The 27,392-nt window shown below is 36.3% G+C and overlaps 1 protein-coding gene and 1 long non-coding RNA gene across 22 annotated transcripts in view; one reads left to right on the top strand and one right to left on the bottom strand.

The window, feature by feature from the left end:
- The window catches only part of slc4a7 (solute carrier family 4 member 7), an 83,066-nt gene that overhangs the window by 3,906 nt on the left and 51,768 nt on the right, over positions 1-27,392 (top strand). For 14 of the 21 annotated variants that reach the window (XM_073926593.1, XM_073926589.1, XM_073926591.1 and 11 more), the window contains exon 2: positions 20,740-20,821. In XM_073926593.1, the coding sequence (XP_073782694.1) occupies positions 20,740-20,821 (82 nt within the window). Of the gene's footprint in view, positions 1-5,170; positions 5,577-20,739; positions 20,822-27,392 lie in introns of those variants that run through there. The other 7 variants (XM_073926598.1, XM_073926594.1, XM_073926596.1 and 4 more) reach the window with 1 other exon arrangement.
- Positions 16,062-18,777, bottom strand: LOC141378305 (uncharacterized). The gene is made up of 6 exons (XR_012392490.1): positions 18,749-18,777; positions 18,323-18,429; positions 17,236-17,362; positions 16,976-17,061; positions 16,625-16,667; positions 16,062-16,527 (listed from the first exon to the last, which is right to left on the bottom strand). It is a non-coding gene; the product is annotated as an uncharacterized lncRNA (long non-coding RNA).

Raw genomic sequence — 27,392 nt, 5'->3', positions numbered from 1 at the left:
TCTTATGTGAAACAAGTATTCGCTGAGATTTTAGTGTGTTTGCTGACCACAAAACCTGTCCTAAAAGCTCACATCTGGCTAAGCTTGTCCTCGGAGAAACGTTAGTCTATAGCGATCGATGATTGGCTCCTGTACTAGTAGGTGGGACTTCATTCACCATATTGACAGTTACACTTTTCCCCATTCAAAACTATACGAGTGAAATGTCTTGTGTATTCTAGAGTCTTTGATTTCACACAGTACAAGCTAGTTACTTTTGGCTTATCTTTTCAAAGTGGGAAAAGCAGCACATACGGGATTATGTTTTCATATAAACTATAAGCAGTGGGCCATTGCTACGCTGATGTTATCTATACACCATGAAACACTTGTAAAGTGTGATTAATATTAACAAAACCTTAAGATAACTATCCTTGACTTGCTACCATTTGTGTTCCCTCACTGCTGTCAGTCTTGGTTCATGTATGTTGTCAATATTATGTAATGTGTTTAAGGCTGGTTCAAATAGCAAATCTGAGTTTGACTGAAATCCAGATGAGGAAGTGCGTGTGGGTTGTTGTTGCATAAGTATGTTTATTGTTTACTAATGACACTAAACAAAGTTAGTGCTCTGTTTACTGATATGAAACACCCTGTTTCATCTTCCACCTGTGTTTTTAAAAAAAAATTTTTTACGGCTCTCCATCACTCTCAACACTGTCTTCAGGGCAGTGATCCCATAATTGTGTCGATGAGGGAAGATTTCATGGTTCATTGAGTCTGTGGCATTGTCACTTTACAGCACTGGTTCAGATGGAAAATTAGACAGGAAGTTTGTTATTGTTCTCTGGCTGGAGGATCAGCAGCTCTCGGGGGTGCAGGGACCAGGCAGACAATGCTGTTGATAAAGCCAGCGAGGGCACAGCCGTAAGCTCAGCAGGTTTAGAGTAGTTTGGGACAGTAGTATGAAGCATTGTGACCTCCTGTCTGCATGTAGTAGTCAACACATTCACTTTGTTAAATCACGGCTAGTCTTTCCGGTCTCATGCATTTTACAACGGTGGACTCTGATTTTTTGGAAATGCAGTTGTCTAACTGAGTATTCATCAGGCATGGTGTTGGCACAATGATCTAAATGTGCATTAGGGGAAATGTTAATTTCACTGATGCAACAAAATTTTGACCACCAAAAATAGTCAGTTCAGGGAGCTGATTTCACTCTCCCTCCTGCTTTGCTTTCACAACAGACTCAGAAAATGATGCACTATGAAACATTTATTGCTGCTGCACAAACCAAAGTGCAAGAGTAGGCATCAACTAGCTTGTGTGTGGAACATCGGTCTGCTCAAATAATGTGACAACATGACATTTCAGTAGCTGTCTCATTTCAGCGCAGGGTGTCTGTGGGCTCTTAATTCTTAAAATGTCTTAAATTTGAAAAACAAAATTTTAGGCCTTAAAAAGTCTTAAATATACTAATATATAGTGTTGTAGGCCTTAAATAATTTTAAACAGTTCTTACTTTTCCTACATCTAAGTAAAGATACCCATTAGGCATGACTAATCCATCTCAACTTTTTATATATATATATTGCATTTTAATTATTACAATTTTTTATTAAGGGATACTAAAACAGTTGTTAGAATTTTTTTTTAGAGCAAATCCTCCAAATTAAGTTTTCTAAACGGGAAAGAAAACTAAAGCAAAAAAACTTTTACTTTAGCGCTGTGCGACTCAGGGAAAATGTCTAATTGCGATTTTTTTTTTTTTTTTTTTTTTTTAATTTATTTATTTATTATTATTTTTTTTTTGTTTTTTGACATTGCGATTTTAATTGAAGCTTCAAGCTGTTTTTAATTTAATTCAAGCTTCAGCTCAATAATCTAAAAGCCGTGGCAACAATTCTGTGATGGCTCCTAAATAAAGAAATAACATGCGATTTGATTCAATTTGGATTAATTGCACAGCCCTTTACATGATCTTTCATTTTATACAGAAACTATTACAGAAGTAACTGGGCCTTTAGAAAAATCCTTAGTATTTAGCCCTGTAAGTCTAAAATTTTATTCATAATGGTTTTGAAGGGACTCAAAAAGTCTTAAATTTGACTTAAAACCTGCAGAAACCCTGTCAGAGGCTGCATCTTCCGAAGGATGCAGACTTCAAAGGTGAGTTCTTCGAAGTCTACACAAGCCAAACCGAGCATTTAGAAATCGGACAATTCAGCCTAAGAGGATAGATCTCGTCACCTAGGAACCATAACAGCTGCTGTTAATAAGTCATAACAAAATTTGTAATGATTATTTTAAAGTAATTTTGAAACTTATTTTAAGCGCTCTGATGGCAAAACAAGGTTTACAAAACCTGGAAATAGATTTCCTTTCCATACATATACAAATAAAAATGTAAACTATCTGTAAAATTGCTCTTAGCTAAGAGTTTTTTTTTTATTTATTTTTTTTTTACATGTGTTTAGATAACAGTCAAATAGATAGAAGTCAGATAAAACCTAATTCATACATTTAATCTGCAGTTTTCTTGTAACGTCCTGCCGTTATCAGCGTGCAATGAATCTTGGGATGTTCGAGGCCGCAAAAGATCCACCAGTTGTATCTTTCTTTACCTGGCAAACAAAGAACGCATTTTGAGGCTGCAATTGAAGGAGTCTTTGAATTTTTTTGAAATGAGACAGTCTTCCTCACTCCACGATGACGCAGTTCGCTTTGAAGGCATTCTTCAGAGGATGCAGCCTCTGAAATGAGACACAGCTTATGTTGTATACTCATTCCTGCTGCTTGCAATAGCGTTACTGTGCTGCCATGGCAACGCTGGTATAATGATGCCTTTCAACTCGCTGTCAATAAACTATTACCATTTAAACAAATTTTTTTTTTTTTTTTTTTTATGCGAAATTTATCTGCTCTTTCCACAGATTACATTGTGTAAATGCCCAGTGCAATTAAACAAGGACAGATAAAATGTAAAACAAAATACACAACAACCTAATTTAGACCATAATATCCACAATTTCCAACCACTTCCTTGGTTGCACCTTGTCTTTACACAAACGTCACTCATTTTATACCACAAATAAAATCAAAAACAGTGTACATACATATTACAACAGTGTACACTATTTACACTTGAATTCATTCAAAATTTGTTTTATCCGCGCTAATATCCTAGTGGTTAATTTGTCAACTCATCGCACTGAGGTGCTCACACCGACCAGAGTTTTATTCCTGGTTCGAGGTCCTTTGCTGATCCTAAAAAATAAAGGTTTAAACTCCCTAAAAATTAAATATTAAAAAACAGTTTTGCTTCACCTTGTTCTTATTTTAGTTACTTTTCTGTAAATCCTCAATCCAGTAGCATTAATTGACAAATACACACTAGCATGCAATCGGTGTGATTGAGCTGAATGATATTTCTAATTTATCTGGCTTTATTAGAAACTAAGTTGTTGCCTGGTCCTCATTAGTAATCATAAAATGTGTGGTGGTTTTGTTTTGCTTACTACGGTTTAAGTGAAAGATGCCTGTAGGGTAGCAGTAATTCAATGTAATGTAATTCTGGAGCGATGCATTGACATTAAATATTAATATTCAACTAAAAATGTCTTTATGCGATCATATTTAGCAAACCTACATTTAGTATTTTCAAATTTCAAAAATGGGATTGCTTTGGAAATGCTCAACACAACAAATTACAGAAGGTGCTATACAGTAAATCCTCATCCACCTACATCTTGTTCAGATTTTGTTTTTTCTTACAGGCAAGCCATCCTAACAGGGATTCCTCCTAGATTTGAATAGGGCTTTATTGATTTTACTACTCTTTGCTTAAGCCCCCTGCATTCATACAGATTTTGCAGCTTCTCTGGTTTAATTACAGGCTTTAACAGCTTCATTGGCTAAATAGTACGACTTCCCATAAAGGTTACTCTGTAGTCATGGGCAACAGGTATTGCATTCTTCCTCTTCATGAGCATAGTATCAGTCTGCTTGCTTATAGCTTAGCATTATGTGTTCGATCTCATTTTCATTTACATTCGATATCATACATGTTTTGCTGAACATTTTACAAGGATTTTTAAAGACATGTGCAACAAATTTAAAATAATCATTTTCAAGGAAAAAGGTTTCTGCTTTCAAATCAAAAAGGTTCATGCTTTATACCATGTGTAAATAACATTCATGTTTTAGTTGTTGTTGTAGTTTTCGAAAGAGTTCATTGTTTTTCTGTTATGTTTCTAAATTATAATGATTTCATTTATTATCAAAAAGCTTGTCTAGTTGAAAACATAGATCTTCAGCAGCATTTTACAATTAGAAGTTTTTTTTTATTTCGAGGCATCACTGTGGTGCAGTGGGTAGCACGATTGCTTCACAGCAAGAAGGTTGCTGGTTCGAGCCTCAGCTGGGTCAGTTGGCATTTCTGTGTGGAGTTTGCATGTTCTTCCTGTGTTGGCTTGGGTTTACTCTGGGTGATCCGGTTTCACGTCACAACGTCACATAGCACAAGCTTTGTGATTGGTTGGTTTGGTAGAGGTGACGAGGGTGGATGGTGTAGAGAGCTGCATTTTAGTCAATGTGTGTTTTAATTTCAGTTGTTCAGCATTGATGTTCAATAAATAATCATATATATAGTAGAGAGTGGGTGTTTACTTCAATTTTATGCACCCTTAAATGAAAGATGTCTCACTTGTGATATGTGACCATATTTACTGTACAAAACTTGTGAACTCTGATGGCAAAAAATAAAATAAATAAATAAAATAATCATTCATTAATTGTAATCGAGTTAATGTTCAATTAATCGAGATATCCATTTTAGGCCAAACTGCCCAGCCCTAATTTCACTATCAAATTTGCTGAAGTTGTATTTTGTTTTTAACATTGCGTTATTCTCATTACATTGTGATTTTATAATATTACCTTTGCAAGTAGCCTGTGATACTTCATTCTTTTTTAATCCCCGAGTGTGTTTTAACACCTCATTGCAATGGCATGCTCAGTCCATGTATAGCTCCAATGCTGTTTAAACCCAAGCACTACCCATGCTCGTGGAAAAACACATGCACACTCACAACAACATACCCTCTCTCACACACACTAAAAACAGCTCTCAGATATAAATAACTCCTCATGTTGAGGTCTTTGCAACCAGGAGTCAGACCCAGCCGACGTCAGTTTGAAAAGCGTGCACTGGCAGCGTCTTGCAGGATCCTCTCTCACTTCTGCTTCCTAGTCATACGCTGATACAGTCCGATATTGAGTAAAACAGATTGCTGCTTCAGCTTGCAGACTTCCTTTTCAGTAGATCCTTAGTGTACAGTAGCTTGTCATTCCATTTTGATTTGAACCTGTTAGTTTTTATTGTTTTATTAACTTAATCTGTAGAATAGGGGATCATTATCAATATCTGTGGACCCGAGCAACTACATAATTGAAGTTTTTGTTGGTTTAAGTGTTGATATTTTTTTTTTTTTTTGTGGTAACGTTTTGAAGACCCTCCCCAGAGTCTGTGAACAATGCAGGACTTCTGGGGAGATGTTGCGCATATGAGGACCACCATAGGAGCTACAGCTTCTTCGGTATGTTTTTGGTTTCATTCATGTATACATTTTTTCTTGAGCTCGGCACATGGTAGAGATTCTGTATGGCTCATGGAATATACTTTGGCTTGCTATTCGCGTTTGCTCAGCAGTTTTGTTTTGATAATGAGCAATTCCAGTATTATGAATGTGACATTTGCAGTAAAAACTGAAAACATTCATTCACAAAGAAATATGTTAACATTATATTGAAACATCTGTGTCTATTTTTAAAACTTCTAACCGTAGAGTTATGGGATCAGAAGAATATCAATCTGTAAACCTATTTAATGTTTTCAAAGAGGAAAATAAACATTCTTTATGGATGTGACCAAAAAGGTATGCAAGTTTGCAGTAGACAACATACTTTGTAGAAATTCTGTGAATTAAACTGCACAACCCAAAAGAAATGATTGATTTTATTGTATTTGACATTTTTGCATTTATGAGGGAAAAGCTTGTTTGTGGATGTGACAGGTGTGAAATTGGCTCTTAAATATCTCCCACACCATTACGACACCACCACACGCCAAATTGTGACCCTGCCATTCAAATGTCGCAGCAGAAATCGAGAATCACCGAACCAGAAAACGTTTTTCCAATCTTCTATTGTCCAATTTTGGGGAGTCTGTCCGAATTGTAGCCTCAGTTCTTAGCAGATAGGAGTGTCACCCGGTGTGGTCTTCTGCTGCTGTAGCCTCATGGTTTGAGGTGTTACTTTTGCCTTTCTATCAGCTCAACCAGTCAGGCCATTCTCCTCTGACCTATGGCATCAACAAGGCAATTGCGCCCACAGAACCGCTCCTCACTGGATATTTTCTTCTTTTCAGACCATTCTCTGTAAACCCTAGACCAACCATGTCATGTTCAATGTCACTTAAGTCACCTTTCTTCCCTATTCTGATGTTCGGTTTGAACTGCAGCAAATCGTGCCTACATGGCTAAATGCATCGAGCTGCTGCCGTGGGATTGGCTGATTAGAAATTTGCGTTAACGAGCAGTTGGATGGGTGTACCTAATAAAGTGGTCAGTGACTGTATAATGCGATATTGATACAATTTTACTAAATGTCCTTAATATCTAAAGATTATTTTTTAGGGAAGTGAGTCATGCATAAAATATAAGAAAAAAAAAAACGATCTATGATCATTGATAAAAACAATACAGAAAAAGATACAAGTGAAATAAACAGTAAGTATGTTTACATTTGACACTAATAATCCAATTTTAATATGATTAAGAAAATACTCTAAGAGTTGACCATGTAAACAGCGATTTTTGATTCATTAAATTCTATTAAGGTCATAATTAAACTAAACTGAAGTCGAATTAAGAGATGTGGAGCATGTGGATTTTAGTCACATTACCAAAGTGCAGCACAGTAAAGATTTTAAAATCCTCATGCAAATAGTAAACTATAATTAAGACTCAACATTGCGAATGTTATTGCAAATGATCCTATTGTGATCTTGATGCCGAAACGATATATTGTTCTGCCCTACTTTAAAATACAAGCCTATACAAAAAACTTAGAAGAGGTTTTTCCTATTTTGGTGAAAATTTTTTTGGCAAGGTTGACATTTGCATGGAATTGCTCTAATGTAATAAGGAGTGAAATTTAGTGGTATTCTGATAAAAAAAGGACAAAGCATGTCTTTAGGTTTCAAAGACGCCTCGCCTTTCATGTGTCATTGTGGTTTATATTTTAAATCCATCTTGTACCCTTGGCTGCATTTTGCCCTTTGGGTGATATCTGATGCTATGGCACTCAGGAATGGCTGGACAGATGCCTGTGATGGGACAGGGCTCTCTGTGAATGCAGAGAGCTTACGTCATCTAACTTCTGAACTTTGAAGCAACATAATTCCAGTACAGTTTATAAGGCATTCTAGTGCTGTTGTTGTTTTTGTTGTTGTTGTTAATACCACCACCACCACTACTACCACTACTACTACTACTACTACTACTACTACTAATAATAATACTACTACTAATAATACTACTACTACTACTAATAATAATTTAATAGACAGTGATTTAACTAAAGAAACTGATACTCTGTATTTAAAAAAATACAAGAATTAGGGTTGAAAAAAAATCCATTGTATATTAAAAAACAAACCAAAAAAAAAAAAAAAAACTGTCACTCTGAATCTGAACTTAAAGCAATTCTAATATACTCACTGGCCACTTTATTAGGTACACCTTACTAGTGCCACTATTGCGTGAAGTCTTATTTACTTATTGACAAATCAGTCTTGGCTAACTTTGAAAACTATAGAAGCAGCCCTATTTCTCTTAAATTACTGTAATATTAAAAGACTTAAATGAACAACAGGGCAAACTGTCAATGCAGTGTCAAATTTTTTTGAGGCATTTGAAAATTTAAGCACTAGATCTAATTATGTAATTGTTTTTTTTTAACTCTATGGAATGCAGTAATTTCACAGTGGCTTTTTATAGCTTATTTTCATAATAGATTTATTTAAACATTAATAATTAAGGCATCACTTACACGTGAAGGTAAAATGTTATGGATCCAATGATTGCAAAACTAATGAGCTGTGGTTAATAGTGAAATCAGTTAAAGAGCCCCTATTTTGCATCGTGAAAAGTCATATTTTGGTTTTGGGGGTTTCCATCAACAGCGTGCAAAGTCAAAAAACACTTTCAGTGTCTTATACTATACATTTATTTTTACCTAATTATCCCAACGATTCCCAAATGAGTCATTCAGCGATTCATTTGTTCCCAAATCCCTCCTTAGTGTGAATCTAATCTGCGCTGATTGGACCGATGACCCAGTCTGTTGTGATTGGTCGACTGCGTTCAGAGTGAGACAGAGAGAAAAGCCCACCACGGCTACAGTATGAAGTAGCAGGAAGTGTGTGAGAGCCCAATGCAGGAATGCAATAAAGCAATGCAGTTAAAAGCCAGCATATTACTCTCTTAACCCTAACCCCAAGTGATAACAACAACAACACACATTCAGTATTAATCCACACAGTGGCAAAAGTTGAATTATTTTGAAAATTGACTGCACAGTGTGTGTGTGGGAACAGCTGATGGTGGCCATAGCAACAAACAGCAGAGGATCACTAGCTCAGAAATGCATTTAAATTGGTAACGTAAGGAGCACACGTCATGTTTTTAACGTGGTTTTGGACACGATATGTGAATAACCCTATACAGATTTAACCTAAGCGATACAGTACAAGCACTGATAATAGATAAGTGATTTCAAGCCACACTGGGTGATTACAACCTATAACACACAATTAAACATATATTTTGCAAACTACACAAAACGAGGCAACAATTTTAATCACACTTACATGTTATGATCTGGAGAAAGAAAAAACTGGTCCATTTGAACTGTTACTGACAAAGTCCCTGTCAAAGTCCCATAGTCTCTGCTGCTCCTTCAATAGCAAATGGTCAGCAAATCCTGCGTTGCAGCGCAGATTATTGTATCAAAATCAGAAAAATGACAGGAACAAACACAGCACATGGTCGGCTATACTGTGGTGTTGTTGTGAAAATGAACTTTAATCCTGTATTCCCCTCAGCTGAATTTCCATCTGTCAGTAGGGGTGTCACTATTTCGATTTTTAATCGAAATCAATCGAAATTTATGCTCAATTTCGATTATCAAATCAAAAAATAGAATCGTCGATGCTGCCACACCCCCATGTCACGTCAGCTTGGCTTGCCAAGTGGGAAAAAAAGAGGCTTGTTGAAGTGCTTGTTAAACTGCAGAAGCAGGAGACCCGTCGACAGAACTTAAACCCTCTCCTCTTTCAATGAAGTCGCCGGTGTGTAAGCATTTTATATTTCCAGTGAGTTATGTTGACAACGTTCGTGCTATGTACGTATTACGTACGGTTCGTCTGATAGACAACACCGGCATCGCGATCCTCCACCCGCCCCCGTTGCAAATCCGCTCACGAAAAGTACACACTCAGGCCCTGTTTACACTGTCTTTGTTTGTAAATGGCATTTTAGAACGACAACGATTTGACATCCACAGTGGCGTGTAGCATTTCTGAGCAGCCCTCCTTCCTCTCTACCTCTGAAAATGCACATCACGTGACCACACAGACGCACACACAGCCTTGCGCTCGAGACAGCAGGTCCAGGCAGTCAGAGGACTGCTTCAATCTTTCACTCACTTGTACTTAGTCATTTTAGCGAACACCTCAGATACTGTTGGCTGGTTCCTGTTGGTTGTGCGTCTTTTTTACCGACACCATTATAACGACACAGATCACTGCCTATTCACGAGTCCTGCAGAAAAAGTGATTGACAGGTGGTAATTATGTGTTTATCTTGCCTTTTATTCATTTACTGTATGATTTGTTTATGGGTAAAACAAAGACCATGCAGGTCAGGTAGTTTAAACGGTAGGCTATAAATAATTAATTGGTCATTAATTAATTAATTATTCATAATCGAAAATCTAATTGAATCGTGCCTTTAGAATCGAAAATGTAATCGAATCGAGGATTTGGAGGATCGTGACACCCTTATCTGTCAGTGAACGTCATCTTCATGCTATGATCAGTCCCTTGATCCCCCGCGCCTCTGCTAGTGTCTGAAGTGAAAGTGCATTCACATTTTACCAGAAAGGAACTAAATATTTGGTGATGTACCGTGTTGATGTCGATGCGTTCAGGCAAAAGATCCAACCCCAACTCGATTCGTTTATTTGACTCGGAGTCGACTATTTCGCTACAGAATCATAGTTTTAAACATGCTGCACTTTCAGATTTAAACCTCAGCTGGATGTTTTTATTCACTTAGTGCTGTGTGACACACTGCATGGAAGCTCATTTGTAAAAACCCGTAATAGGAGCTCGTTAATTGTTGCATCCCTACACTGTACATTGTGATCTGGTTAAATTGCAAAAAGCATTCAACAAACAGTGCCAAAAAACTATTAATAATTTTAATTCAACATATAAATATAGTGGAATTATGTAAATTGTACAAAAAAAAAGAGAACAGTTCTTTTGGCTTCTGGTGAACTTTCAAAATAGTTTTGTGTCTTTTCTGTTCCATCTCCATGTATTTTTAAGGTTATTTCACATATGATTCCGTAAATATGATTGTATTGCATATCACTTTTGGCTTTATCACATTTTGATGGTTAACATATTACGCAGTTGTGGGCTAGTAATGGCAGACTTTATTTTTACACTGCTGCTTTGTGTGAGCTCAGAAAAATGTGCCCTGAAATAGTTTGAGTATAAGAATAGCTGTGAATGTGATCTGCCCATGGTTACATCATCCCAGTCATGCAGCTGCCCAGAGGACACGGTTGTGTCTATTGTTTGTTTTAGTTATTATGTGCAGTGATTGTTGATTAGTCATTCTTACTAATCAAGTGTGCAGTGGTTGTAGACTACTAGTCATTCTTACCAACTAGTCAATCAACTTGTTTGTTAGCAGTTGATTTGTTTAACTAGATTATTCTTAAATAAATAATTTTTAACAATGCTTCTATTGCAAACTGCCTAAAAAATTTGGGCACAGAAGTTTTGTTCAGGGTTTATTACAGGTCTCAAAATTGGGATAATTTTGGTTGCATATGCGCCTGAAATTTAATCTATACGAGCTTAAAATATATTTGGGAGCATTTGTGCGAGTGCATAAAATTGTTGCTGTGCGTATTTAGGAGACATTCACGTCTTCTTTGCTCCTAAAAATGCTAAACGCAGCACTCAGAAATAGTTTGACATGTCAACTTGCTGCAGTAAACAAATCCCGCAATGTCTGCCCCGCCTTCATGCTCTTCTGATTGACCCACTGCTCTTGAACTGAACGCAAATGGATTGGTTAATATTAGCTGTCCATCACTCAATACCTTGCTTCAGGGGGCTAGAGAGGCTACAGCTGCGAAAATGTAAAGGTTTGGGTACGAGAAAATAAAGGTAACATTTTGTTTTAGAAAACACCTAAAGTTACAAATACTTAAGTTACTGCTATTAATATGACGTATGCAAATAAGTAATATGTCAATATTTACCTACCTACCCTGTTTGGCCTATAGATGAGCTAAGATTAAGCTTATTTTTGCACTATATTTTGTTCAGTGCAATTTAATTTTGCTCTATTTTCATTGCAGATTTCTTCCTAAACAGTTTAAAGGGTATTTCCTTGACTATTTAAGTTATGTACTTGATGCCATATCCTGTGAGGACTGCTCAAGATAAGCAAAAGGCAGAAAAGAATGTTTGTATTTTGCACAATTAAAGTGTTTATTGAAATTGTATTTATCTGTCTGGTGATTGTTTTATATATAGGTTATATATAATGCCAACACTAACTACAAAGAGGTGATACATTTTGAACCAATAAACATGTTTTCCTTTAACCCAGGGGTCACCAATCCTGGTCCTGGAGGGCTGGTGTCCCTGCAGGGTTTAGCTCCAACTTGCCTCAACACACCTGCCTGGATGTTTCAAGTATACCTAGTGAGAGAGCTTGATTAGCTTGTTCAGGTGTGTTTGATTGGGGTTGGAGCAAAAATCTACAGGACACCGGCCCTCCAGGACCGAGATTGGTGAACCCCTTAACTGTCACTATTTGACAGGTGGGACATTTGCATACTGTTACAACAGTACCTTAATCCTAACCTAAAATCATATTTACAATGTTAAAAATGTTGTTGAAAGCTTACAAACCATGCTTTTCATATTTGGTGACTGATTTTCAAATCATTTGACAGGAACAAATGATGATCAGCACATGAAATATCATGAACGACTGGTCATTCAAAAAGTTTGGTACTACACCCAAACAAAATCTGACTGTTAGCTCATTTTTTTGAGATGTCAACTTTAGGTAGAAAGAGACCAAACTAAAAGGACACTTCATCCAAAACCTTAACGTTTTTTTAGGTGTGAACAATCCTAATAAATCTATGCTCCAAAGTATTTAACAATTTAAGTTAAAATGTCATATTGTGTCTTTTAAAATAGCACAATGGATCTAAATGTTAAAAAAAGTACACAGCATATATAAACGAAATTTACCTTCGCTGGAAAAGCATAAAAATGCACATTAAAAGTGCTTGAAATGTGCTGGAATTTGAAGTTGGAAAAGGTGCAAGAGCCCTGTTTATTTCCAGTCAAAGTCATAAAAGAAATGGCTCATTCAGGAATGGCTCATTGACTCATGTGGCATATAATGCTTTTTAAATTAAGTATATTATTACATTATTTTTAACTTTTAACATTCCTTTGCACAGCTAATCTAAAGTTTCAGTCCGAATGTATTTCGGTTTGTTATGTTTTGACATATTTAACACAGTTTGACACATCAACCAGTCATAAAAAAAGAAAACACATTGTTTATTTGATTTTGACCTTAAAATAAAAAAATATATATTTAAAAAAAAATGGATCATCCAAAAGGAAAATTTTACCCTCAGCTCAATCAAGTTGCACTGTAGGTAAACTTTGTCCTCAGGTAACTTTAAAGATTTTTAGCTGAAAGCTGCTTACCTCCTCCACTTTGAGAGTTTAAAAAACACATACATTTTATACTATGCACCATTTGATTAAGCGGTGTTAGAAGACAACATGTATAAAGATGACCAATTCATGAGTGAACTATTAATGTAAAAATAATCTGATTGGGTAACAGCCATGTGATATTGCCGTAATAACAGCACTCATAAAGCCTACTCACCCTTTTGTATTACTCCGCCCACATAGCAGATCAATAAATGTAATTATTGTGATCTCCCGATTGCAACAGAGAAATACTGGGAAATATCTGTAGACTGATGGCATTTCATGCCGTTTAGCCACATACACTTAAAATGGCAGCAAAATCACCTGTTTTACTTTACACTTTAAGCTAGAGAATCATTCAAAGCTCTAAAATGACGTGTGGGAAGTAGCAACAGCTTCTGCTGTTTTGATGTCAGCTACAGAATGAATGGCAGAGGAAAGTAGTTCCTCATACAATAAAAGCAGTTTTAAATGAAAAAAAAAACTATCTTGGGTAAATATTTTTAGCCCCTTCTAAACCATTTTTGTTCTACAGAACAAACCATCGTTATACAACAACTTGCCTAATTACAACATAATAAACATGCCTAGTTAACCCAATGAACCTAGTTAAGCCTTTAAATGTCACTTTAAACTGAATATTATTAACTTGAAAAATAGCTAGTAAAATTTTATTTACTGTCATCATGGCAAAGATAAAATAAATCTGTTATTAGAAATGAGTTTTTAAAACGATCTATATTATATATATATATATATATATATATATATATATATATATATATATATATATATATATATATATATATATATATATATTTATATTTATAATATATTATAATATATAATTTATTTATTTATTTAAATTTAATTTTATAATATTTTATTATTTTTAAAATTTTATTTATTTATTTTTTTTCAATTTTAAAATACTTTTTCACTCATGAAGTGGTAATCTCCATGCATGTTGACTTAATAAATAAATCATTCTATTTAGACATTTTGTATATGTTAGTGTTGTCACGATACTGAATTTTGGTACCAATCGGTACTGAAATTTTAAAAACATACGTTTCATTTAAACATTTAAGTGCTTGTGAGCACTTTCTTAAACAGCGCTGATTTGCCGTTGTGTTCAGGTTGCTCAACAGAATAACTGATAGGCCATGAAGGTCATCAGTTCACCACTACAGGGACACTGGAGCATTTTAAAGCAGCAAAGATTGACATACAAACAATCTGCTGATGAATCGACTGATCTTCCCATCCCTCTATCTGTGTTTGTACTTAGTAAACAGCGGTGAAGACCGGTAAACTAATGACCTTTATGGCTAATCACAGTCATTTCTGTTGAGCATGTGATAACAACGGCAAATCAGTGCTCTTTAAGAACCTGCTCAGCAGCGCTTTAATGTTAGCAGAAAAGGGCTGTTTTTAAAACCTTTAATATAGTGTGTGTATATCTATATGAGATGAAATGGGGAACTTTTTTTAGATGTGATTAAATTACATGCAAAAGAGTGAATGATAGTATGCAATGCTGGACTTGGTGCAAACATCAAACATTTTTCTTGGAATATTATGGAATATTATAACAAATTGTGTCTGATTTAGCGTGATCATATATCAATCTACTATTGCTTTGCATTTAAACTTCTTGCTTTCGCTTTAAATTAAACCCATGATCGTGATGTTGCTCTACAGGAAATCTGCTTACACGTGTGGCTTGAGTCCAGACTAGCTGTTCAGACAATTTAGAAATGTGTTGTTTAGTATTTATATATAGTTTTTGGTATTTTTAAGTGGTGTCATAGGAAAGGAAGAGGTTATTCTGTTTTCTCACAGATCTATGCAGCATTCTCTCTGGAGACTTTGCTTATGTCGCAGCATTGGTTGGGAATTGTGGGATTTGGATTATTGTCTGGGGAACTTAAACAAATATGCAGTAGAGGGACTCAGGCATAGTCTTGAAAATTCCCCTGGTTGCATCTGGAAAAATGTCACATAATCACCATTCTCAATGCACCAGCTCCTTACATGACCACCAAAATGTTCACACAGACATGTGTGGATCTCTTGGGAAATTTTGGGACATAGTTGCCTAGAAAGGGTCTTATATATATATATATATATATATATATATATATATATATATATATATATATATATATATATATATATATAGCAGTGGAAAATGTCTCTGTTTTAACAGTAATTGTTGTGCACACAGATCACAGCTTGGTCCTGATAAATAGCAGAAGTTGATTTGAATTGGGTCCAATTTAGGCTCATTGTCGTTGTTTAGAAGTTTGTGGGCAGCATTGGTTTACATAGTCTCCAAATGTGACTCAACCCTATTAAACTGAAGTGGTTGGAAAATGTCATGCTCAGACGTATTATAGACTGGAAGTGGACACGTGCAGCATGCATTTACAGAAGTTTAGTCTGAGCCCTGTCTTAGACAAAATTATATCTCATGGAATTTTCATGAGGGTGGCACGGTGGCTCAGTGGTTAGCTCTGTCGCCTCAGCAAGAAGGTCACTGGTTCGAGACCCGATTGGGTCAGTGGGCATTTCTGTGTGGCGCTTGCGTGTTCTCCCCATGTCTGCATGGGTTTCCTACACAGCAAAATATGGGGACCCAAAACAACTCTATGGGTGTTAATTTCAACCCTTTGAAAGTGTCTCATGGGGTCCACTCAAAACAGAGTTAAATCAACACTTTCAAAAGGGTTGGCACATTGACACCGAAGTAAGGGTTAATTTTAACTCTGGGCAGAGTTAAAATATGTAACTATATTTAACACCGCCTGGTGTATTATATTGTTATTTTATTCAACTCTCTTGAGTGTAAATATGGTAAAAAGGTCAAATAGACTGTAAATTACAAAATAAAAACATTTTATTTGAAAACATTCACCACTTCAACAATTCATTCAGTTTTTAAAATGCAACAATGTCAAATATGCTTTAAATGTTTTATTAGTACAGACAGTATCAACAAAATATGTATGACCAGTGCTCAAAAAGGCTGTTTCAGTCCTTTGGTCCAAACTTAAAGTTTCATCAGAGCAATTTGAAAGGTCAATATAGCGTCACTCATAGTTTTCTTTTGAATGCATAGTTTTCTTCTGAAATTACATTTTAAACAACTTGGCGTGCAAATCTTTCACTTCTGGTGTTTCCTTGGTCCTCCATATCAAACACAGCAGTTTAAATGAAGGTACAAATGCTGTAAACTTGTGTGAAAACAAACTGGAGCTAGGAAATCTCATCAAGCATGTCCTGTGAATGAAGTGCTTCCCAGCCACAGGATAACCTTTTTATCCATGACGATGTACAGTAGTAGCTGCTGATCGCTCGTCTGGTGGTTCCTGATGCACGGATATAGGGTGAAGCTCATCTAAGAACTCTTCAAGACTCAAGCATGACTAAGAAAAATGTTTGAAAACAAATTGCAATCAAATTCTATGATATATTTAAAAGAACATTTAAAGTAAATGAAACATTCAATAAATCTAAACTCACCTTTTGAAAATCTTCATGATGATCCACAACTTGACTCTCCCAGCTGGTTGAGGTGACAGTATATGGAAAAGTAGAAAAAACACATACATCACTGTTGGATCTCCAAAAACAATTAGGTTAACTACTATGACTAGAACTGGAAAAACAGGCAGCTGTCTGTCCAGAATCCTGAATTTAACACAACACTTGGAGCAAAACTTAGAGGAGCTTAAAATCTTTTATATCATTTAGTGATGCTGACTTCCCCAAAATATTGGCCACAGTGTAAAAAATATTCATAAACTTAGTTTTTTGTAAGCGTGTGCGTGTGTGTGTGCGTGTGTGTGTGTGTGTGTGTGCGTGTTTCTTTACCAGATTCAACTTGTTAGGCCCTTTCAGGTCCAGTATTGACGCCACCTTTCCTGGAGTCTAGCAGATGTTTCAGGTCAAAATATAATCTAAAATATTAGGATAAGCAGAAGAGGAAAAGTGCAAAGCAGAGCAAAACATTATTTAAGTAACAGTTCACCCACAATACAAAACTTATCACCTTCATGTCATTTGTTATTCTCTAATGCTCTAATACCCTCTCAGCTTATTGTGAAACAAATACAGAACTTCATCAAACATACCTTCATTATTATCACCACATATGACAAAGAAGGTGTGCTTGGTCATTTCACCAACTCTGGAAATACACCATCCGTCTCTAATCAGCCACCGTCACAGGGTCTTGTGTTATTGTATAGAGAACTGTGGCTGTTAAAAAACAACAAAACATTAGTATCAAACACGTATGCATAACCTTTAGATAAAAAAGAGAGATGAACATCACAAAGTATGCCTCACATTTTTTCAGATATCTTTTGATTCAGATGTTGATTATTGATAATAAATCTACAAATCAAACCTGTATCATCATTAGGCTGCTCAAATATGAATCAGTTGATTAATTTTACAGACAGGTGGCTGTTTACAACGCACTAAATTGTCTTTAATAAAACGGAAATGTTGTGTACAGTACATGCTAAGTTTAGCCTATAGTTTTAAGCACAATATCATGCGGAGAAAAAGCTTGACTAAGATGTTCCTGACTACAGAAATAGCCTAACTTAATAACGTCAGACATCCCGAGTTGGGAAAAGTCATTTTTGGGGGATACAGAGTTGATTTGCGGGAGGTAGCGGGAGAGATGAGAACCTGAAGAGCAATGAGATGAGTTGCGCGCGACGTACCTGAAGAGCGGTGGGGGTGACTTGCGCGCGACGTACCTGAAGAGCAGGGAGGGATGCGGTGGAGAGGGGTGTGCAAAGTGTTTAATGACCGGGCGGGAGGCGCGCGATTTCCAGGAGATTATGATTCATTTGCGGGCATCTACTTGGGCATCTGGGAGTCTCTGTGCATTTGCGGGATAACGTTAACGTTAGTCCCGCAACTTCCGGGAGACTTCTTTAACGTCAAATGTCTGATAAAGTGCAAACGCGGTCATTTAAAGACATTAATGTTAACATTCCGACTTTAATGGTTGTCAACACTTAATATAATTCAAGCGTACGTTATCACGCGAGTCTATCAACTAACGGTATATGGACGGCCACGAATGAACCAGTTTAAAAGGGCTGCGGTGTTTAAAATAACCAAATTAACGTACACGAATAACAAACAATCATATGTTTCAGTCAGGAAGCCTTTTACAAGTAAGCATGTTCATTTACTCACCAGATATGTTTTAGAAACAATCCAGAGCTCATGGAAACCGTCCTGTGTTGCCGTTAGCATCCGGGCAGAGTAGGCTAGGCTGCTCCGGGGATTCCCTCGCTAGTTTGCTTCGAATTAAAGGAGAAGTATCGATTTTATTTTACAGATGGGTAACAACGCACAAAATGGCATTAAGCGTGACAGAAATGTGTTGAACATGTACATTTGATGTTTTATGCACTATGTATGCGTGAGCATATATAAAAACATTCTTGAAAAGAAGTCAATAGTAATGCAGTTAAGCTAGATACACAAACGACCATGAATGAGCCGCAGAAGTTTAAAATTGTCACTCCATTCTAAAGTTATTAACTTAACAATATGTTTACAACTGTATTTCCTTAAAGAAAGTCAGTAAAATACCAACATTTAGGTAGTTTGACTCACCAGTTGCTGTTCTAAACCTCAGATGGAAAATGGCGTCTGGAAAATTCTTCAGTGACTGGGGCTGCATGAATTCCCGGATGTTGGAAATAACACCACCAAGTGTTGAAAACTTAACTCCTTGATTTCGCACTGAATAAAATCAATTTTAACTCTTATTATATTCATTTATCAAAATCTAACTCTTTAACGTCAACACTTTACTCTGAAATGCTTCAACACCGAGAATTTAACTCTGATGAATTTGCTGTGTACAGGTGCTCTGGTTTCCCCCACAGTCTAAAGACATGCGCTATTGGTGAATTGGATGAACTAAATTGGCTGTTTTGTATGTAAATGTGTACGTTTATGGGTGTTTTCCAGTACTGGGTTGCAGCTGGAAGGGCATCTGCTGCATAAAACGTATCCTGGAATAGTTGCTGGTTCATTCCGCTGTGGTGACCTCTAATAAACAAGCGACTAAATTGAAGAAAAATGAATGAATGAATGAAGTGTCCCGTGTCCTAGTCCCTCATAATGCAGCATTGGTAATGTCCCCATTACTTTTTAGTAGATCGTTTTTTCAGACACATGACTTAATGTGTCCCCAGCACTTTTCTGATCACTCCTGCTTGACTCAGGATAGGTGCTATATGATAGCAGCTGTTAGATGATAATAGGGCCCTTAAAGCACATCTTATTTTAGAGACGTGTTATTAAGGCCACAGGTTAACATAAGACTGCTTCTGAAAAAAATTCTGAAGAAATTGTGTGAATGTGTGTTGAATGGTGTTGGATGTTTTCATTTGATCTCAAATGAGACAGAATTTGAGGATGGTTGAGAAAATTATTGAATTTTTTTATTTTTTTAAATAGGCATTTTGTTGAAGTTTGTTTTATGGTTTTTCTTAAATCAAGGTGATCTCACGAGAAAACGTTACTATTTTACGTTTTGTTAGTTTAGTGTCAAATTCATACGTGTTCAGTTGTTTAAAAAATTACGATTTTAAAAAAGAGACGTAGTACCAAACCCCACCCCTTAATCTAGCCGTCATTTGGGGATGAGCAAATCGTACTAAATTGTATGAATGACATTGTATAAATTCATACGAATTAGCCACTAAATCAAAAAGTTGTAAATTGCTGTGAGGTTGTGTTGGTTAAATGGACATACTATTAGAATAAAAGCTTAAAATGGTTAGGAAAATAAAGCAGTGGGTGGCACTGTTGCCTCACAGCAAGGTCAATGGTTCGAGTCCCAGCTGGGTCTGTTATCATTTCTGTGTAGAGTTTGCATGTTCTCCCTGTGTTGCGTGGGTTTTCTTCGGGTGCTCCGGTTTCTCCCACAGTCCAAAGACATTCGTTCTTCTACTATTGTTAATGTTGTTTGTCATTTATATTTAACATTTTGCGCTCTGAATGAACTCAAATGTATATTCATGATCATTGTAATGGGCTGTTTTAAGAGTCATGCTGCAAATAAAGTAAGTTATGTTTTAGCAGTACATGTCATTCTATAAAACATTTCAGGATAGGTGATTGTTGTAAAACCAATAGTAATACAACTACTAAACCTTTTATGTTTATTTTTTTCAAACCTTTTATGTTTATTTTTTTCAAACCTTTTATGTTTATTTTTTTCAAGCTGTACTGTATGTCTTTCATTTAGTTAAGTTATTAGCTTTGTTTCATTTAGTTACTTCTTAAGTGGGCTAAGGTTATACTATTGTTCACGTATTTTGGTTCATCTGATGCAAAATTAACTCTAGCTGTTTATTTTGTGACCTGCTTCCTTTAGCTTTCTGCCAAGACATTGCATTGTCAAAAACAATAGTCTTAAGCCCACTTACGGTATAAACTCTAAACTATTGCACAATTCTCAATTATAGCCAGACCAAAGCGGCAGCGACTGGAATGGCACCCGCTCGTGTTGCCATGGTTTGTTTGTTTACTCTGGTGTGACATAAATTTATTCATTTTTATCTCACTCTTTCTCTCTCTCTCTCTCGATTCAGGGCAATGATGATGAAGCTGTTGTTGACCAGGGGAAAACCAGCTCTAACATTCACACAAACTTTGAAAAAGAGGAACTAGAAAGTAAGTTCACATAATAACTAATAACCCCCACTTTTACTTGGCACTCAGAATCATATGCCATGCTTTTATCATCTCACCCTCAAGCAAACCATCTGTTCTTTAAGCACATAGAGGTGTACAGTCAATGTCTGCGGCTCTTTTACTCATTGCTTTGGTGTGTTTTAAAGCCCAGTGATTAAAACCGTTCGTCCCCTTGAACCTCGTTTCACTCCAGCTTTCTTTCTAGAGTTCATTGAGGTTTTTGACCTCAAACATATGTCTTAAACTCTACTCTGAGGGCTTCCAGGTGATCTGATCCTGCTATCAGGAGTTAGCATGTGTGTTCTGGAAGCTTGTGTGGGGCTGAAATGTGCCGCTGGGTGTTTGGTAACAGCTGCTTTGACAGACGAGGAAGGCAAGAAATGTCTAGAACTCATTCATAAAATGAATGCATAGTTTGAGGAGACTGCTGACCTACCCCCAATTTCTGTTTAACGGAGAGTTTTGTTTTCAACACATTTCCAAACATTAATAGCTTTAATAACTTATTTTTAATAACTGATTTATTTTATCCTTGCAATGATGACTACATCATATTTTTGAGTATACTAGTATTCAACTTAAAGTGACATTTAAAGCAGAGATGCCCAAACTAGGGCCCGCAGGCCAAAGTTGTCTCTTTGTATCCTTTGATTTAGCACACCAGAGGAAAATGTTTGGAAGGATTAAGGAATGCCTTTAACCGAGATTCTCATTTCTATTTTGAGGTAATCTTTTGTTTGTTTGTTTTATTGTTGAGCTACAAATAAAAATAATAATTAAATGTTTTAATTAAATGTTATAAATGAATCAGATTTGTAACCAATGTACATACTGTCATTTAGCGAATAGGGGACAAAGAAGAAGACATCAAATTAAGGCAAAGGCAGGTTCAGCATGACTAGTGTATTTGTCATTGAGCTCCATTGTTTTCTTTTTTTTTTATAATTATTTTTAGGGGTTTTTTACCTTTTATTTGGAAAGGACAGTAGGAAGTATTGGGAGCAGAGAGAGGGGAAGGGTCGAAAAAGGATCTCGAGCCGGAAAACGAACTCGGGTCGCCGTGAGCATAATAGTGCTATATGTCGGCACACTTAACCACTAGGCTAATGGCGCTGACCCATTGTTTTCTAAATAGAATTTTTTTGTTTTTTGTAGTAAGTTTGTTAAAATAATATACATTTAAAAAATTCTTTTGAGTGCATTAGCAAATACTTATTAGCAAATATTTATTTTTAAATATTATGTAATAAGTTAGGAAATAACCCATGCCAACTTTAATGTTACACCGTTTGCTATATTTACTTTCAGCCCACAGCTCTCAATTAAGCTTGCATTTTGGCCCTTAATTTCCTAAAGTTGAGTGCTATTGTGGAGTTTCTGCCTGGATTTTGCCTACCCAAATTCATAAGCTTTACAAATCTACATGCAGAGGTGTAAATGCTAAAGTTTGGTATCATTGTAAAGAAAACCCTTTGAATTTCTATAAAACACAATTGAACGTGATTAAAATTACCGTATATGTTGTCTATGTTATAATAAATCTAAAAAGATGCTTTTCTAAAATAAATTTGAAAATGTACCTTTATAGGTTCTGTGTGGTCTAGGTTGCTTTAATTAATTTGGGTAATCAGAAAAAAAAAATGTTTCTATCATATTGCTAAATTATTCTATTCCAACTGATGAGAGCACGAAACCACTTGGGGGTATTGGGCCAGTACGGACTTTTAAAATTTAAAGAATGCAGAAGTAAATGACATCACGGACCTGGTAAAGGGTATGCAGAGCTTTAAGAAAAAGTATAGGCACCCCTGATTTAAAGGCTTAACTGGGTTAATTAGACATGTCATTGTATAATAATGGTTTGTTCTGTAGATAATCAAAATAAATATTGCTTAATGGGGCTTATATAATTGACCTTTAAAATGCTTTAAAAAAAAACTGCTTTTATTCTAGCCGAAATAAAATAGATAAGACTTTCTCCAGAGGAAAAAAATATTATAAGAAATACTGTGAAAATTACCTTGCTCTCTTAAACATAATTCGGGAAATATTAAAAAATGATTATACAAAACATAGGAGGGTTAATGATTTAACTGCATAGCTGGCTCTCACATTTAAAGCATTCATAGTTTGTGAATTGGTTGCCTTACTAGCATGAACAGACCCCAGACTTTAGCCAAAGTAAATTGAGTGTTTAATTTGGGCCAAATGGAAACAAAGCTGTGAGCAGCGATTGACAGATATGAACTGTTATACACATAATCCAGTCAAATTAGACACGCACAATTACTCAAATCAAACAAGCTTTTATTCATGATAAAATATCCTTTTCCTTCCCTTCCCTTTTTGCCAGGCACTGTCCAGCATTTTTGATGATTTTCACCAAAATTTGATGGCCCTAACACTCATTTTTTCTGCAAAGAATGTATGATCATATGAAAAAAAATTATCATTATCATATTAAAAATATATATTCTAACTTCATGTTTTCTACAGTTTCATCAAAAGAATATTTATATTTTTTAATAAGCATTTTTAAAGTATATAGAATATAATACACATATACATGTATACACTCACCGGCCATATTATTAGGTACACCTTACAAGTACCGGGTTGGACCCCTTTTGCCTTCAGAATCCTTTGTGGCATAGATTCAACAAGGTACTGGAAATATTCCTCAGATATTTTGGTCCAAATTAACATGATAGCATCACATAGTTGCTCCAGATTTGTCAACTGCACATCCATGATGCAAAACCCCCTGTTCCACCACATCCCAAAGGTGCTCTATTGGATAAAGATTTGGTGACTGTAATGGCCCTTTAAAGGTTCAGGACACCCTGGAGAACATTTTTTTATTTTAACAGATTTGTTTGTGTTGAGCATCAGTTAAGACAATGTTAGCACCTGTCAGCTGTAATTGTGGGGGAAACTGGATAATTTTGAGCTTTTTTCAGCTAATTTCAGCTTCCGGGTTTAAAATGTTTTTTGGGGCGGGATCAAAATCAGCGACGTAGCGCAGTACTGCAAGTGCAATGATGACACGTCGGTTTCTCATTATTATTCAAAGCAGAGTTTCCTTATCCTATGAGAAGAGCCGGCTGCTTAATTATTCATGACTGCGCGTGCTTTCCGAAGGCAGACCTGCCGGTTTCAAGCAAGCTGTGAGACACAGACCAACGGAACGCAGTAGCCGTTCATGAAGGCTCGTATGTGTTTGTTTCCATGATCCACGGGGTTTGTTGCATGTTTTATCCCCGCGATCTTGTCAGGGCCGATCATACAGCAAAGCTGTGTGTGTGCTGCAAGCATTTTTGTCGGGAGAACAGTACGAGAATTGAAGAATGGCGGGCGATGACTTTTATCAGGAGTTCGTTCACATTCAGACACATCGCCGTGCTGCTGTGTTCGCCTAAATCCTCTATATTTCCAGCAGAGCTAATGGTTAAAATAGACAGGTCAGGAGACCTGCTGCACTGAGTCTGCATTCAGATCTATAATAGACCCGGGGATCGAGGGAGAATCCTCATTTATAGTGTTTACATGAACACACTATCTTTATAATGATATATATTGTGGTTATGTGTATATGAAATTACGAATAACAAATGTAGCAGGGCATTAAATTACTGTTTATTTCTTTGCATTTTAACATTGTAAACTATAAACTCATGCGTCTCCTCACGGTTTGTGTCTCAGTTTGTGAGCAAACTGTCAACAACAGTTGTTCGCTCCCCTTCTCCCCTTGCTGGCCACGCCCACTCCTGCCCTATGCTCGCGGAGCTCCACGCCCATTAATCATGCATCTTTTGAAAAAATTCTAAAGTAGACTTTAACCGAAAGTTGGGGGTGTCATGGCCCTTTAAGTACAGTGAACTCATTGTCATGTTCAAGAATCCAGTCTGAGACTATTTGCGCTTTATGACATGGCGCGTTATCCTTATGGAAATACTATAGCCATCAGAGGATGGTTACACAATGGTCATAAAGGGTTTGACAGCAACAATACTCGGGTAGGCTGTGGCGCTGACAATATGCTCAATTGGTACTAATAGGCCCAAAGTGTGCCAAGAAAATATCCTCCACACCATTAAACCACCACCAGCAGCCTGAACTGTTAATACAGGGCAGAATGGATCCATGCTTTCATGCTGTTAATTAGCAGTTTCTGAAATACTTATAGCTCATCCCATTCCCTGTTCTGATGCTCGGACTGAACTGCAGCAGATTGTTAGAAATTTGCGTTAACAAGTTGGACAGGTGTACCTAATAAAGTGGCAGGTGAGTGTACGTTTTACACACATTTTTACATGTGAACTTATTTTTCATTTATCATTTTATATTTCAAACATAGAAGACCCCGTAACTCATTCAGGGCATGCAATAGGGCTTCCCTTATTGTAATATACCGAAATCACAGATTGCCGTAAAAACTCAGCAATTTGTAAACTAACTAAGTTAAAATTTAAAGCCTGAATGTAGTTTTGTAATGATGAGGATGATGATATGCATAAGCAATTTACCTAACATGTATTGTTATCATCAAACAGTAGTTTAAATTATTACTGTATATATTTAAGTATTGAATAAAACACTTAACTGTCAGCTCATGTTTTGAAATCACACTTGTAAATGACAGATGTATGGATTTTTATATATAAGTTGTCAAGATATTTTTAGGTTTAGAGCGGTTTAATTTCCTCAAAATGAAATTTTAGTCACATTATAAATGGTTCCAAACTTTTAAGTTTTCTACGGCTTAGTTCCTTATTTGTCAGGGGTCACCACAACAGAATGAACCGCCAGCTATTCCAGCCTATGTTTTATGCAGCAGATCCCCTTTCAGCCACAACCCAGTACTGGGAAACACCCATACACTCACTCATTCACACACACACTCGTACACTACGGTCAATTTGTTTATCCAATTTATTTACACCACGTTTTTGGACTATATGGGGGAAACAGCACCCTAAAAAAACTCAAATGAATATGGGGAGAACATGCAAACTCCACACAGAAATGCCAACTGGTTCAGCTGGGACATGAACCAGTGATCTTCTTGCTGTGAGGTGACAGTGCTAACCACTGAGCCATCATGCAGACCCCCATTTATGAGTTCATGTTATTTAAATATTTGAAAGAAAGCAGAAAAGCAAATACTATGAGAATGGTTACAGGTTTCAAACAGTCTTCAGAATATCTTTTTTTGAAGATTAGAAGGAGGTGACGTGGTGGCGCAGTAGGTAGTGCTGTTGCATCACAGCAAGAAGGTTGCTGGTTTGAGCCTCGACTGGTTCAGTTGGCTTTTCTGTGTGGAGTTTGCATGTCCTCCCCGCACTCCGTGCTCTGTTCCCCCACAGTCCAAAGACATGTGGTACAGGTAAATTGGGTAGGCTAGATTGTCTGTAGTGTATGAGTGTGTATGGATGTTTCCCAGTACTGGGTTGCAGCTGGAAGGGCATCTGCTGCGTAAAACATGTGCTGGATAAGTTGGCGGTTCATTCCGCTGTGGCAACCCCAGATTATAAAGGGACTAAGCTGAAAAGAAAGTGAATGAATGAATGAATGAACATCAGAAGGAAACTCAAAGTTTTAAACTAATAATTTTTGAGTAAATGATGACAGATTTTTCATTTTTTGGTCAACTAAAAAGTGTATTTTCATTTGCGCTTGTGTCTGCAGAAAAGTGGCAGCTACTTAGACCAGGGTGAATTTAAGTTTGTTTTGCAACAAATGTTTAAGGAAACTTTAGACGATTTGCCATATGGGTTTAATATTATTCTGATATGATTGTAATGAGTTCAAGAAGGGAAGCCTGTCAAAACAGGCTTGTACTTTCCTCCTGCTTACTGTAATAGCATTAAGATGGATTAGACACCAGCTTAAGATCTAATTAATTAAACTAGGCCTGCTTTTGTCACGCATTTGATTCCTTCAGGACAAACCTACACTCTGTTTTTCTCACGCAAAACCCCTGCATCATGCACTGTTCTAGTTTGTTTTCTTTCACTTTTCTTCAACATCCTAAAAACAATATCTTAAAGGAAAGTTGCAGGAAGCGTCTTGCGTAATATTATAAAAAGCATAGGATACATTTTCTGGAATATGTTTTTGTTATGTTCAGTGGAAGTAAATGTTGACAGGGAATGTTTAAAACATTTGGTCTGACTCTCATGGAAAGCTGTCATGTGGCGTCAGAAGTTCAGACTTGCTGTAAAGTATAAAGCAAACTGTACTTTGAGGACCATAGTGACTTTATACAATGCAAATAATTCAAAGCCTGCACACATTTGGATTGGTGCCAATGAGAGTGACTGGAGAGTATTTTTATTATTTGCCAGCATGGCACTAAGTTTTGGTTTCACTTTAAATGAGTTTTCGATTTGACAGTGTAGTAAATTGTATAATATACAATTTAAATAAGTGCTATTTATAGTGAATGCTATTTATGCAATGGGTCAAAGCTAAACTTACTTTTTTTAGCATGTTATATATATGTTGTTTTACTTGTAGTTTATTTTAAGAAATATCTTGAGTTTAAAAC

The sequence above is a fragment of the Danio rerio genome, chromosome 16 (assembly GCF_049306965.1).
Source record: "Danio rerio strain Tuebingen ecotype United States chromosome 16, GRCz12tu, whole genome shotgun sequence".
NCBI lineage: Eukaryota > Metazoa > Chordata > Actinopteri > Cypriniformes > Danionidae > Danio > Danio rerio.
The sequence above is the reverse complement of the archived record's forward strand: the minus strand, read 5'-3'. Positions and strand labels throughout refer to the sequence as shown.